The sequence below is a fragment of the Protopterus annectens genome, chromosome 2.part2 (assembly GCF_019279795.1).
Source record: "Protopterus annectens isolate FY-2018-M chromosome 2.part2, PAN1.0, whole genome shotgun sequence".
NCBI lineage: Eukaryota > Metazoa > Chordata > Ceratodontiformes > Protopteridae > Protopterus > Protopterus annectens.
The window spans coordinates 733,491,586-733,507,457 of record NC_056730.1 but is presented as its reverse complement, the minus strand read 5'-3'; the positions used below and the strand labels follow the sequence as shown (position 1 = coordinate 733,507,457).

The 15,872-nt window shown below is 41.3% G+C and overlaps 1 protein-coding gene across 1 annotated transcript in view; it reads right to left on the bottom strand.

The window, feature by feature from the left end:
- TTC37 (tetratricopeptide repeat domain 37) overlaps window positions 1-15,872 on the bottom strand; it is a 2,356,248-nt gene that overhangs the window by 900,559 nt on the left and 1,439,817 nt on the right. The window contains exons 25-26 of the mRNA XM_044064132.1: window positions 12,871-12,945; window positions 12,594-12,735 (exon numbers count right to left, since the gene is read on the bottom strand). Of these exons, the coding sequence (XP_043920067.1) occupies window positions 12,594-12,735; window positions 12,871-12,945 (217 nt within the window). The remainder of the gene's footprint in view (window positions 1-12,593; window positions 12,736-12,870; window positions 12,946-15,872) is intronic.

Genomic DNA, 15,872 nt, shown 5'->3' with positions numbered 1-15,872 from the left:
ACCTCCCCAGGATGTGCGTTGCTATCAGAAAGCACTGGGAGGAGGCTGCCCACTGCCAGACTCTCAAGGCCTCGTGACAGAGGGGGTAAGATTTGGTTTCTCCTTGTTTATGTATCAGAGTACTGACATGTCTGTCTGGACTACAATGGTCCCTTGAGGAAGAGAGTCTTGGAAGGACTGCAACATTTAGAAGTACTGCTCTCATCTCGAGGACATTGATACGCAGAGGAACCTCGTGTTTTTTCCATGTGCCTTGGGCTGTTCTTCCCTGATAATGCCCCCCCACCCCCACCCTATCAGGGAAGCGTCCTTGGTCACTATGGCAATCAGGTTGGGTAGAACAAAGGGACGTCCTATTGTTACACAAGGTGATGTCAGTCACCACTGAAGGTTTTTTGGCATGAATTTGTGATTATAATGTGATACGACACTGGAAGTTCCTGAAAGGACCACTGTGTGAAAAATAGCCATTGTAGTATTTGCATATGCAACCACCCCAGTGGAACTACAATGATTGCTGTCACCACTGCCCCCAACAATTTGAGAACTGTGAAAGATGTGACTTTTTCTTTTGATAGAAGGGTAACAATCTGTTGTCGAAGAGCACAAACCCTTTCTGACGGAAGCTTTAAGGTCATTGTGGTGGTGTCCATATCTGTTCCTATAAAAACGGTATGTTGCAATGGCAATAAGACAGATTTTTCTGAATTTATGGTAATCCCCAAATGATAGCATAGATTCATAGTAGTGTCCCCTGCCTGAATGAGCTGATGCCTGGTGGTGACGGTTAGGAGCCAGTCATCTAGGTATGGAAACACCTAGAATCCAAACCATCTCAGGTGAGCCGTGACTACTGACATGCATTGGGTGAACACTCTGGGGACTGTAGGGAGACCAAAGGGCAGAGCTCGAAATTGGTATTGAATGGCCCCCAGCCAAAAGTGCAGATGATCTCTGGATGGTCTGGCCATTTTTATGTGGTAGTACGCATCCAGGAGATCTATCGAGCACATCCAATTGTCTTTTCCTAGAAAAGGAAGTATCGGCTGCAGCATGACCATCTGGAACTTCCCCTTTTTTACAGATTTGTTCAATCTGCTGAGATCCAAAATGGGCCTCCAGTCCCCTGTTTTCTTCGGAACTAAAAAGAACCTTGAATAAGTTCTGGATCCTATGTGGTCTGCGGGGACCAGATGACTCTTTTGTTTAGCAATCTCTGAACTTCTATGGTTGTTTGTTCCCTGTGACTGGGTGGAATGCCTGGGATTTTCTTTACGGGGGAGGTGGGGCAAAAAAGGGTATGAAGTGGCCTCTGGATATGATGCTTTGTACCCAGCTGTCTTTTGTTATTTTTAGCCAGACTTCTGGGTACAAAAATAAGCATCCCCCAACTGTCTTCAGAGATGGACAGGCGGGCCCTCCTCTCAGGAGCACTGGTAGGGCTTCCCAAAGAACTGATCTCTGTCACCCTGGTTCTGCAGACCCTCTCCACCGCGTGGGTGACATCTTCCATTATTACTGCCTCCTCTGCCTCTGGAGGGGCTTCACCACGTGTGCCCTGAAAGGCTCCTTGAGTTTTACGGAACCACATCTTCCCACTTTTCTGACCTTTGGGGTAGGGTCTGGTAGGAGTGGAAAAATGGACTCTGTCTGCAGACAGAGTCTTTCTGTCCTGTTCAAACCTGGTAAGGGTTTCTTTTACCTTGGGTCCAAAAAGGAATGAGCCATCAAAGGGGGTGTTGGTAAAGGATGACTTATAAGGTTCCACAAAAGAACATAAGCACATACAAGAATGTCTCCTAAGAGCAATTCCTGTACCCGCTGCTCTATTCGCTCCAGCAGCTGCATACGAAAGCAAACGAATGGACGAGTTTGTCAGGGAATGGAGGGTAGAGAGCTCTGAAGATATTTTATCTGAAATCCCGTAACTACTGAATCCTGTAGAGCATCTCCTAGCTTATTTTGGAGATCTCTTTGCAATCTAGTGAAATGCATAAGATAATTCAGTGACGTAAGAGCAAAAGTCGCTGAAGTAAACATGTGCTTTCCATATCTGTCCATGACTCTCGAATCTTTATTCGGTGGATGGACCGACATACAGGTTTCGGATAACTCCTTCTTGGTGGCTGCCACCACCACCATGGCATCAACAGGGACTCCCTTGGTCAGAAAAGCCTTGTCTTGTGGTGAGGTAATAAACTTATTGGGTCTCCTAGGGACAGGTTCAACTGTATCTGGAGACTCCACACCTTTCGACACACCAAGTCCATGAGTTCGTCAAAAAGGTGGAGACACCCAAGAGGCAGAGGATTGAGACTTGAGACCTGAAAGCCTTCATGTAGACTAACTCGTCATCAGTGGGTTTTGGTGACCTGCCAACCACCCCTCTGTTTGAGAATCTCTAAGATACCTGTGAAGGAGATATCTTCAGAGTGTGATCGCGGGGAACCCTCTGAATCATCTAAATCAGTGTCTGAAGTGACTGATTCCTGAGGGGAGTCCAAATGCTTCCTCTTGCATAGCCTCTTCCTAGGAACCTCCTCAGTGGAGGCTTCTGGTGAGGTCTCAGAAGAGCAGAGTTCGCCCGATGGGGCGTCCTGAGGCTCTGGGTCTCTCCACTTTTGTGGAATCTGAGATGCTGAGGTAGACACCAGTGCTGTGGGGGGAGGAGGTACTGGTCCTGATGATGTGGATGTCCATGGGGACAATACTCTCCTCATGGCATCAAAGGCCCCCCTGGTCCCGGCACAAAGAAACCCCTGGATCCAAAGAAACAGGGGATTCCCTCGGCACCAGTACAGTGGGCTCTGAACCAGAGGTAGGAGCCGAACTCATCCATGCCGAGGCCACGAGAGGCAAAGTCGGACCCGAAAGATCAGTTCAACTATCCTCCCCAGACCTGGCCGGTGAGTGTCTGCCCCTAGACTTTACGGTCGGCACTGAAGTAGTCGGAGAAGATGGATCCAAAAGTCCTGGAGCAGGTCTCGGTACCAATGGTTCCACTATCTTCAGTTCCGATCACTCCGGCTACGAAACCTCTAGTTGGATTGGAGGCGGAACAAAAATGGAGGGAGGAAGGTTGGACGGTTCAGCCCCAACAAAAGTTTGGCAAATGCCGGTGTCTGCAGAAGCCTCTGCTCCACCCAATCCACGTCCATGTCTGAAAGGCTCCTTGAGGAATGAGAAGATGGAGCCGAAGAAGCTACTGATTGCAAAACTGGTGATTTTAGTGTAGGAGAAACTGGCTCAAGTACCGGGGACCGGCTCCTCACTGTAACAACCACCGGCTCCACAATCAGTGGTGCCGAGGTCGAAGTTTTGTCAGTTTTAGACTGACTGGACGACAGAGATTTTCCCGGCTCGGAGGATCCAGTAGATGAAGATTTCTTTGCATGTTTAGACTGCTTGGCATGAGCTGTACTGTCTTGTTCCAAAGACTCCTGAACGGAAGATTTAATTATACCTTTAATTATCAGGCTTATTCTTCCTTTCTTGTAACGCCCGTGAACTGAACGAGTGGCAGATAGACCAATCTTTTTGTAGGTGCAATGTTCCTAAAAAGAACAGACAGTCCATCAGTAATGGACATAGTCTGTCCACATTTAGGACATTTCTTAAATCCCGAAGGCTTAGCCTGCCTAGCCTCCTTGCCCTTTTCTTGCTGAGACATAACGATAACTTTGCATTTAAAATTCTACTTAATATATATCAACACACTAATGAAAACTACCTAACTGTTAACTCTTAACACTACAATGGGGACAGGGAGAAAAACGAAGGCCTTCAAGCAGGCCACAAGAAAGAGCACAAAAGAGCAAGCTATCAACAAACTAAATTTGCAATGTCACTCTAAGACAGAAAACATTTATCCTAAGTAACTAATTTTAAGCTAGCTAAGAAAACTTTACAGAACTAGAGGAATTATCAAAGTCTCACTGGCCAGAGCTGGTGAAATGCCCGATCTGTTGCAGCAGCAAATGAGATCTGAGGGAAGCACCAGTACATCATGGGATAGGGAGTAGTCATGAACTGGTTGAAGACCTTGAGCTTTTGCATTTGGCAGAGTCAGAGCCATCATCAATAAGAATGATGGCAAGATAGAACAACTTCACATCAGTTTATTACACATGGCAGAAAGACTTAAATCATACTCGCAACTACTCCAAACTTTTCTGTCGCACACAGAATTTCCCGAAGGACTGTTGCTAACAAGGCAATGGCTTTCTAGGTCCTCTCTGTAGGCAAGAATGAATACTGGTGAATGACCAACTTTGCCCTAAATATAATTCTGAGAGAGAGAACTAGAGGAGATTGCCCTCACTTTATGGCGAGATCCTGGGTGCATAACCACAAGATGATTTCAACAGTGGATACTACCAGATGCAAGATGTTTAGATAAAGGCATACAAGAACTTTCTTCTCCTGTATTGCTTCCAACATAATGGTTATCCACTTTGGAAAACAGTCTTGATACAGATGAAAATACACACTGCAAAGCTCTATACTGAAGGTAAAGCCCAGTAAGCCAAAGAAACTTACCACCAGAAGGGATTAATCAAGTCTAGCAATGTCATCCAGTCATTCTGCTGCAATAAGGCATGCAAAACCCCTGGATAGCTCTTACACTGAATCATAAGTAGCAGATGTGCTCTATAAAAATGTTGAGGTCCAGGATAGGAAAGACGGCTTCTGGTCATCTTAAAACCAGGAAAAGGCCCAAAGATAACTGCATCTTTCTGAAGTAAGACTATACTCATTTGCACTGAAGAGTCTAGGCCTTTTCTTACTGGCAGCAACAATCTGCAGTCAGTTTGTCAATGCCTGAAAGCTGATGGAGGTTGATGCTTTAGGGATTTCACTTTTATAGGAGCAAAGCAATGTTTGTGCTAGAATAATTTAAGTTTGGTAGGAGGATATGGCACAAAAAGAAATTAAGTTGTTTATGTAAACTTTTTTTTAATGTCTGATGGCTGATAATCCATGTGTTGGTAATTTGGGCATAATCAAATACTTTGCTGAGCAATAGTCTCACATTCATTTTGAGAGTTCAGCAGAATGACTGAGTCCTCATTAGAAATCTAACAAGGATGCAACACATCTAAAACCCAAAAGTCCATGGTGTAATGGGAATAAAAAACATATTACAGAAAATTATTTTTTTTTTATATTCTCTAATTCTGAATGCTTATATGTGTATTACAAAATAATCTAACTGAGCCTGAGGTAAAAATCCTTTCCTGTTACTGTAACAGACAGCAAATGAACTGGCATGTTCCCTCTCTGTCTTAGGCAAATTCTACAGTTGTGTTACTAAACAGGAAATAGCTGTATGAACTACTTCTATATAGTACTAAGAAAACAACATAAAGATGTCTGAGGGGGCCATGCCATAAATTAACTTAATGAAGTTTTCTTTTTTTTCTCTCATAAATATTTTTTATTTGTAATGACAATAACAACAATAGTACCATATATACAAATAAAAATAGAAAATAACTATGTACAGAGACTGTAGCAATGTTAAATTAACATACACATTCAGGAAATCATTTAAAACTTTCCAAGTATAACTTTTCCCAGGCAATTAACTTGTTTGTTAAATTTCTTGTTTTATGCTTTATGGTAGAAATTTCTTTTTCACATAGAGCTGTAGTTTTCTCAAGTAAAGAAGTTCACTAAGCATGACTGTAAGATGGTAAACAGAGTTCGAAACATGACTGGATTCAGCTTTCCCGTTTTAGTAAGAGAACAATGATATGTTCACATACATGTACTTTTCATGTGGACAGCATGACTAGTTGTAAGATTCTGATTTGCTAAAACTGTATCATACCATGTGTGCCTCATACTATACCTAATGTCTTTTAAGGTATAAAAAGGGGTTGTTCTGTCGTTTTTGTGGGATCATGTAACGTCCTACAACCTCTGGGCCCATAATCAAGCAGCTTTAATCCAAACCACTGGCACCAGTGGGGGATGTTCACTGGGAGGAGTAGCAGGTACACATACAGTATCTCCAGATGCAGCTCTCTGCATCAAGCACAACCAAGCACAATTTCCCTTAAGAGCACATAGGGAACACAGTCAGTCCGGGGCTGGCTTCTCCCTCTTTCTCCAGATCACTAATAAGACTCCCCTCTGGCACAGCTATAGAGTTGGAATCTCAGCTAAGTGTCCAAGCCAACACTTCCAATACCCTCTCTGTCCAACCAGTGCTTCGTGTCCCTGCCCAAATAGCTGACATACGCACTCTCAGGTTTGATTCACACACTCACACTCACACACACACACACACACACACACACACACACACACACACACACACACACACACACACACACACACACATGGGAAAGGCTGGCACATGTTTACTAGCTACGCCCCCTTCTGCCCAGGCTATAAGGTAGTTGTGATTGCCACCAGACACTCCTGCTAACTGCTTTAAGGCTCTTCTAAGGGTACCCAATATACTGAGTGAAATTAACATTAATACAAAGGTAGTCTGACCAAGAGCAACGCTATTACGAGTGGGCCACACAGTGTCACCAAATAAATATGCAAATCTCAAAACTTAAATATCTCTACAAAGATTGGCCACAATAAAAGATCTAAATATATTTAATAATAAATAATAAAAGAACAAGAAAATACTAAGTATATATTCACAGTGACATCAGAGTTCAAATTACAGGAAATATTTAAAATAACACTGAAGGACATGTTCAGACAAATACAGAAAAACAATATCTAAACTAAGTTTCACTATATTCCTGACCGACTCTAAGAGAATTATACTAGTCCCTATTTACTTAATAGAGCAAGGAAGATGGTGTGGTGAATGGTCCTTCTTGTGGTCAGGCCCAAGACTATAGAATGCTCAGTCTCACTAAGGGACTTCTCAAAATAATATGTAAAATATTACTTTTGAGCTAGCTTGCAGAATGGCATCACTTCTGGTAATCTGACATCTAGTTCCCATGCAAACCCTCATTGCTGGAAGCTGGCAGGATTTAGCATCTACCTGTAAAAATACACAGAGAAGGGCTTTTGCTCAGATTGGTGGCAGGTGCTGGAAGTCATAAAACAATTCAATACCTCCATGCTTCCAGAGTAGTAATTAATTCACCCCAAAGACAATACAGAAAGCTTCCTAGTACAGACTTTGTGTCTCTGGCTGCATTGAAACTGCGAGACAGCATCTTTATGGTCTAGCCCATAAAGTGATTTAATTTCAGATATAAATTAAAGTTTGCTGGGCTAAGGTTAACCTTCCAGTTTCCTCTGTTAAAACATATACATTTAAATAGTTATAATAGTGCATGTACATTTCTGTTCTCTCCAGTAGGCACACTGGGTACATTTCAAACACAAGCACTTTACAGATACCTTTTCAACACAAACACTTGTACAAATCAGTTTGATATACACATAACATACAGTTCTAATACATTTGTAACACAAGCATTTTGTACAAATCAGTTTGATATTCAGAAATAACATGTAATTATTTACAAAATTCTAGCTAGCTGTGCTGGCAGTACCTCCTATCATCACAGATAGCATTAGAAAATTCTTACCCCCTCCCCATTTGCAGTAATTTTGGATACATATTATATTTTCATAGCCAAATATTTTGTCTGTCTTTGCATTATTTCTAACCTTAACAGTGGTGATAACTATCCAAACCGACAAACACTGGCAGATCTTCAGAGTAAAAAAGACTGTGCCGGGGCATTGTTGGAGTCATCCTAACTTGGAAATCTTTGTGGGACAAGATAGAGGAAGCAACACACTGCCTGGCATTTCATGGTTCTCATTTTACAAGGGGGATTCCTCTTCTTAGGGTACTGAGTAAACATAGAAGAAACTGAGGAACATCAATGCACAGACAATCCACAGTGGCCAATGCCATTACCTCTTCTGAAGCTCTTCAACCAGATTCTGAAATCATGCCCAAACATAATCTCATCCAACAATGGCATCTCTGGAATGGCTTGTTTTAGCTCTTCAGAGGTTCATAGGTGTTTACTAGGCTAATGACCACAAGGGCCTTTTTAAGTCTAGCCATGCATCCCAAATCTCTGACAAGTTCTGATAACCATGATAAGTGTAAGCATGGGCCTGGGAGATTAACCATTTACAGATTACCTGTTTGCATCAGAGACATAGGTGCCAAACCAGGGATGAATTTCTGGTTTCCCATCCAGTTGTCCAAGTCTCATTTAAATTGGATTAGGGAGGAACTTTGCTTCACCTGGATGGGAAGCCAGTTCCATAGATGGGGTAGTCTCTCGGATACATACCTTTCTCTCCAGCATTTCCTACTTATATCACAGGCAAGGTTCAAGTCTTTAGAACTGGTAATTCTGGTACTGTTTGTTTTGTGGATATGCAGGAGGTCCTTCAGAGTGGGGTCTGACAATGCCCTGTATGGCAGGCATAGATCTCCCTTCAAAAGCCTGTAGGAGACAAAATACAGGGGATAGGGCCTTCAGGCAGTCTGCATAGGACATATTACTTATGCCCTGTATTCTTTTAGTGAGAAACCTCTGTGGATGTTCCAGTTGTTGGATATGCCTGTTAGGTACATACCAAAGGGTGCACTGTACTCAATGGTAGGTCTGATGAATGCCAAATACAGTGGAACAATGACTTCCTTGGATTTAGATGCCATACCTTTGTTTATAAATTGCGCAACACAGAATGATTTCCTCACCACTGTAGATACGTGATAATCAAATTCTAGATTACTGTGTGTGTTCCCAAGTCCCTGACTACTGGGTGAACTCTAAGGGGTGTGATGTCAATATGACAGCTACCAGGGATGGACGACTTCCCAAAGGATACTATTATGCATTTCTTGGCACTTAGTTTTAGTCCATGACTCTGACACCAATTTGTCTGCGTCAGCCCCTCCTGGAGAACATTTGTGTCAGTGTGAGATTCAAGGACAGCTCCTAATTTTCAATCATCTGCAAATTTAGTCAGCCAGAGACCACTGACATTGGCCTTGACTTCTGAGAAGTAAATGCCAAAAAGGAGTGGTCCAAGGACGGATCCCTGAGAGACTCCACTTGTGACCAGCCCCTTTGTAGAGATGGACTCCCCAATTCTAACTTCCTGGGTCCTGTCTGTGAGCCAGCTGGCTTATCCACTGGGTGATATATAGGTTTGTACCTAAACTCTTGAGTTTGCCAACAATGTTCGAGTGGGGTATTGTGTCAAATGCCTTGGCCAGGTCAAGGTAGGCGGTGTGAACTATTTTACCCTCATCCATTGCTCTGGTGACCTTCTCAAAGTTCACCAGGTTGAGTACGCATGATCTGCCCTTGACGAAACCAAACTGGGTTGGGTCCAGTGTCTAGAGGTTTACTATATCTCTATTGATCATCTTCATGATAATTCTTTCCATGGCTTTACATACAAGACTAGTGAGACTTGTGTGTCTGTAGTTTCCAAGGTCTGTAGATGGCCCACCTTTGTGCAGAGGGATGACTGCTTTTCTTCATTCATGAGGCATGAAGCCTGTTTGGAGGCTATTGTTAAATAGTAATTCCAGAGACCCTGATAGGTCATGTTTCATGCTTTTTAGAAGGCATCCTGGGATATTGTCTGGGCCCACTGATGCAGTGTTCTTGGTCTTAAAGAGATCACTAAGGGCCTGTTCCCTAATGATAGTAGGGTTACAGTTGATATTTCCTGATGGAAGGTTGAGGGGGAAGAGAGGAGTAAAGCTGGAGCTGAATTTATCAGCCAAGAGGTTTGCTATATCTTCTGGCTCAGTATAGGTGGCTCCATTTACAATGAGCTCTGCACACAATTGTGTACTGCCTTTGAGGTTGTGGACATAGCTAAAGAATGTTTTTTGGTTGTTCTTGGTCTGGGAGACCAAACTTACCTCAAATTTGGCTTTGGTAGACTTTATTTGTCCTCTGAGTTGTTTATTTTGAGATTGCTTTTATCCTGCTGGGTGCTGCACCTCCTCATTGTTGCCATGATTTCTTCCTGCTGTTATACAACCTATTGATTTTGTGATTCTACCAGGGTGGCTTATTTTTTGAGTTAGTTCTGTACTGCTTCCTGGTGGGTAGAGCTGCCTTTATGCAGCTATTAACATGCATGTACAGGGTTTCTGTGAACAGTTCTGCATAGGCAGATGTGTTCTCAGGGTTTATAGGGGCTTGAAATTTTGTCAGGTTCTCACTTAATAGTAGGAGGTTAGCCTTAGAATAATTTCTGAATATTCCCCGTTTAGCTGGGGTCCAGGTTTTACTTTTACTTCAAAGGAGACCATTTTGTGGTCTGACCTTACCAGAGAAAGCATTACAGTAGGGGGTGTGCAGCACTCTCCCATATTAGTGAGGATCAGATCCAGTATGGTTGCACCACTGATTGGTGTATTGACTTATCTGGTCCAGGGAGTTTGTGTTTAAAAATTCCAGGAATCTTTGTGCATGTACATCTTTGAAGTATTAAAGCCTGAAGCCATGCCTATCTGCTGTAGTACCATACCTGGAACCATGCAGAGGAGAGCACTTACCCAAGAAAGTTTAAGCACACAGGCACCTACCATAACTGTACAGACTCCAAATATACTGAGTTGTAGGCATGACCTCTGGGTACTCTCAAGTGTTTTTTTTTTTTTTTTTTTGCCCCAATCTTCTGTATTTGTTTCTAGTCTGTTTCCATATGCTGGAAAAGAACTAAAAGGGAAGGAAATTAAGTCCTTCCTTTTTACAGGCACCCCCTTGTCACCACTGTGAATGATAAATGAGAAAAAGAAAGCACATCTGAGAAGACTGTTTTGGACAAGTAGCAATGCAACTCATCCTTTAGAGGCTACAAAGAATTCTATCACAAAGCCTGACTAAATATTTTTCTCACAAAACAACCCACATGAAAAGAAAACATTTCCAAGGATAGTTGGCACTAACCCAGAAGGTATTTTTAAATACGTAGGCAGGACCCACCCAGCTAAAAGACTTATCAAGGCATACCCAATATGTAGTGTTCATGTAAAGAAAGAAGCTATGGGACAAGCGAGGTTCTGAAGTCAGTGTCCATTGGCAAACAGGACAGCCACTTAAAGAAATACTTTAAGAGACAGTGAAAGAAAATATAACAGCAGTTTAAAGATAAAAATTCTGATGGCAGACAAGGATCATTTGGGTTCACCTACCCTAGTCAATTATATACCTATATGATAAGATAAAGATCACAATGAATCAACAATTTTTCCTTACAGCACCCAAATATGCAACAAAATCTAGAAGATATAGGATTTCCGCCATGAAATGTTTGGAGTCTTATGATGGGGAAGAAAGAGGTACCTGGGAGCACATGTTCTCAGTGTGTTATGAGGTGGCAGACTTAAAAATTCCCTTCAGAGTACTCTGTCAGGAATACTGGGCGAGCAAATGAGTTTAACTAAGGAAATATTTTTTTGAGCTGGGATACAGGATCGGAACTGCCTAGACATAGTAAAGTCTTGTTAAGGTTAATCCTGATGGCTGCAAAAAAGCAATTACTAGAAAAATGGAAAACAAAATCTAAACTAACCATACTTGAAGTAGTGAATATTGTGACGGAGATAAAAGAATAGGAAGTGGGATCTTTAGAAAAGGGTAGGAGTAAATTACATAGAAAGAAAGTGAAATTGTGGGAACAGGCCAGTATATGTAGAAAAATGTTCTGGAGGAGGAATGAGGTTTAAGAGAAAGCAGGAATTGAACAACTCATGTTGGTTTGACTATACTGTATTGGAAAATACATATGATTAATACATATGATTTATAATGTTTGTAAATATAAATTTGTTAATAGGGTTTGATTACTTTTATATAAACATAAGTTTGCCTATGTGACAACTGATAATTCAATAAAGCAATATAATTTTTCCACTGCTTACAAAAACTACCACATCAGTCCCATATTTATGAACTTCCACAGTCACTGACCCCTAAAACCCTCATCAGAAAGAATGGTTATGCATCTGACTGATACACATAGTAAAAAAAAATAATAAAACTTACCTTGTAGTCCAAAAAGCATCTACATCATCTTCATTGTTCTCTCTCTCTTTTTTTAACTGTTTTGAGAAGAACCCCTTCATTAAAATGTAAGTTATCTCAGTCTCTTTATGTCACATCTGGTGCAGATACTACATAAACTTTCTTGCCTTTTTCTGGGCTGCCTCCATCTTTACTAAGACTTTGCAAAAGATGATAAATTCCTTGTCTCTAAGCCACGACCATGTGTAGCCTATCACCACAGGAGTTATCCCCCTCAAAAGTGCTGTAGTTCTTAATACCGGCCGATAATAACTTTTGCTTGGAAGATTTTATGGCAAATACCAAGTAAAAAATGTCAAAGAAATGGAGCCCAAAAGTCACGATGTGGAGTTAAGTAAGAAATGACAAACTAAGAGAAGATAATAAAAAATGTATCACAAGTCAGGTAGTTAAAGTCTACTGATTACTGCCTACAGAAGACCCTCAACAGAATTAAATGAATTTTACAATTGACATTTATTTCCCTGAAAGCCTTTCACACGAACTTAATGCCTCCTGAAACAAAGCTAAATTGTAACCTACCTGTATATTTGCTCAAGGCAACCTGTGCAGCAGAAATAGCATTCATCTGCAGGATGTTGTAACGGTACAGCTCTGAGTTCTTGTTAGTTTTATCTTGCAGTGTGGCACATACCCAGTGTCCATAACCTTTTGCTCCTTCTGTCTATAAATAAAACAGCCCTTTTGAAATATTTGCACTCTAGCTATGCTCCAGCCCAGTAAAAAATAAACATATATTTACATTTAACAGTGTACTAGAGTAACTTAAATCAAGAATTATAAGTGCCTTAATACTTACATGCATGCCAAGTTCAGTGGTGTGCCTAAATAGATCCATGGTCTCATAACTACCTACAGACTCTGCAATAAGTGCCTATTGGGTATAGAATGGAAAAAATACATATATTAGGATATTGACCGAATATCAATAAATAATGAACTTACTTTCATCAAATTTATTGTCTCAGCTTTGCACTTCAATATTTTCATATGACTACTGCAGCAAAGCCTCCACTAACTCTATCTCCTGTGGAAGTTTTCAGTAGAACTGAAGTCATGAAATTAAAACAATTACAAAATCAATCCAAAACAGAAGTCCACTATGAACCAAAGGAAAATAATGCATTACCAGACTTACAGATGAAATGGAAATGAGAATTCCTTTTTAGAGAACAGCAGATATTATCTGCTAAGTACCAGAGAACATAACATGCAGCATTTTTTTCTGTAAATTACTAGACTGAACATTGCTAAGGGTTGCAGATTCTAACCTATATACTGTCACTACCTTGCTTCTATCAAAACAATTATCTTTGCTGAGCATTTCAATATACCCATCACACCCCACATTACACTACATTTTTCTCGATAGCAGGAGACAATACGTTGATCTAATAAGTCTTTTAAGGGCATTCAGCACTCTACCCAACACATTTGTTTCACTCTCTAGAACTCTACCTCACAGATCATGGGATCAGGGGTTAAACCTGATCTCCTGTCACTGTTTGTGTGAAGGCTGATGGTTCTTATCATGTCTGCATGGGTTTTCTCCATGTACTTCAATTTTCCCACCTCCCAAAAACACACTAGTTAAATGACTACTCTAAAGTGCCCATAAATATATTGCATCTACCCTTACTCTTGTGGCCCAGTACATGGCTGGAAATGGTCCACATCAGAGCTTGTAGTTATTGCACAAGCAGACATTACCACTACTAAAACAGCATCTTCCAGGAAAGGTATTTTAAAACAGTTGGGTTGGTCTGGTTCAAATAAAGCCAAGTTAATTTTTAAGTCATGCTGTTGAGGTCCCAAGGTAGGAGAAATTGTTTCCTTAGTGGGGGAGTCTCAGATAGTGAGCCCCTATCAAAACTGTGGGGAGAGAAAACAAAGGAGAGTTCCATGGGCAGTCAAAATGAGATGTTTTTTAAAGATGTACTTTAACAAAACAGTAGCCCTTCCCCTTCGCCAAAATGTTATCAAGTAGCTTAAAATACATCAAGCTGACACTTCCTCAGGCTGAATATCATAAAAGGCACAACAAAAAGGAAATGTTTTCCATTTTCCACATAGCCAATACTCACACATCTCAACTGTCCAGATTTTGGCCTCATAGTTTTGGTCTGTTTCTCATAAAATTTGTGATTTTCTGGATTTTTCTGGCAAATCAGTGAGGACTGACTTCACTAAGTCTTGACAGGCATTTGCGTTTCAGACTTCATATCCTTCAGAAAATGCATGGTAACACAAGACCTTTTAATCTAGCAACTTTCTAAGTTTATAAGAGAAATAGTTAAAATTTGTCCCTATTTTTGGGGCTTTGTCCCCCATTATATTTGGCTTTGTCTAGATATTTGCATTAAGAGGTTGAGAGCTATGTTGATACTCACAACTTAAGATGAGGAACCCCAGCACGGGGTCAAGGTCCTATTCTCCAAGCTGATCCTTTGAATCTTTTCAGACACTGAAAATCGGTATAGCATATATCCAGGTCTAGGTCTCCTTTACATTGATATTCGTGTTCTTGCACTGGGAATTTCATTTCTGATGGGCTTTCAGAGTTCCTGCAAGAGCTACTCAGTCAGAGTCTACTGCAACCACATTCGAGGTTTGACGTCTGTGAGTGGAAAGGTCACAAAGGACATCCATTTACTAGTCAGAAGCTGTCTGTCATTTGTCACCATCCAAACTCCTTCTATAGGACTGGAATGATTGCAAACACCTTTTCCAATAGATGAAGGTGGTGTTACCATAAATTCCTTGGATACTACTGAATTTTCTCCATGAACATTTTGGCAAAAAAGCCATTAGTATACAGGCAGACATGTACCACAGCACTTTTTAAGATATTTATTGCTGTTACGCAAGTACTTTCTGCTGCCTGAAAACAGAATTCAGGAGGCAAGTTGTATCCTGAAGAAGACTTGGGCCATTTTCCTTGGTACCTTTGGTAGCCATGGCTGCTCCAAGAAATATCTTGGGAAGGACAACTTCATTTCAACTAATTTAGACAAATCCGCATAGGACAGATATGGGTCAGTGAAGTCCCAAGGCTACTTCTATCACCTCTCAGAGTAATGTCTTTAACAGAGTCAGGCAAGGATAAATATAGATGCCCTTGAACATGACATGAAAAAGAACTAAAGGTAAGTATTCAGTGCACACATGTAGAGAACACCAGTGAGCCAATGGGCAAATAAGTAATCTGAAAGTGATTACTTCTGATGTAACAGAACCTGACACAGTTTGCAATCCATTTTGAGATGGTTTGCTTTGAGGCAGGCCTGCCATTGTTTCCCTCTGTGAGGGATACCAACAACTGGTCTGCCCTGTCGACAGTCTTTGTTCTGTCCAAGTAGTACCTGATCTGTCTGTGGACATGCGGTGAGTTGAGTATTCATTCCGCCTTGTAGTGTGGATTTGGGAAGAAACCTGGCAGATGGATAGCCTGGTTAAGGCAGAGTGCAAAAAACATCTGAAATATAAATGAAGGGGTAGTTCTGAGGGTTATCATGTCTGTGGAAGACAGTGAAGGGCTCCATACAAATGACAGCCTGCAGTTCAGACACTCTTCTAGCTGACGTGAGAGCTGTAAGAAAGGTGGTCTTCCAGGGGAACATCTTGAGTGGTGCTGAGGCAGAAGGGTTAGCTTTTCCAAATCATAACTGAAGTCCATGCAGGATAGGGTCACTCCTAGGAGGTCTTAAGTGCATCACCCCTCTCAAAAACAGCTTCATGTATGGGTGAGAGAAAAGTGGATCAGTCTACAAGCAAGCCAAAATTGCCAAAACACGAACCTTT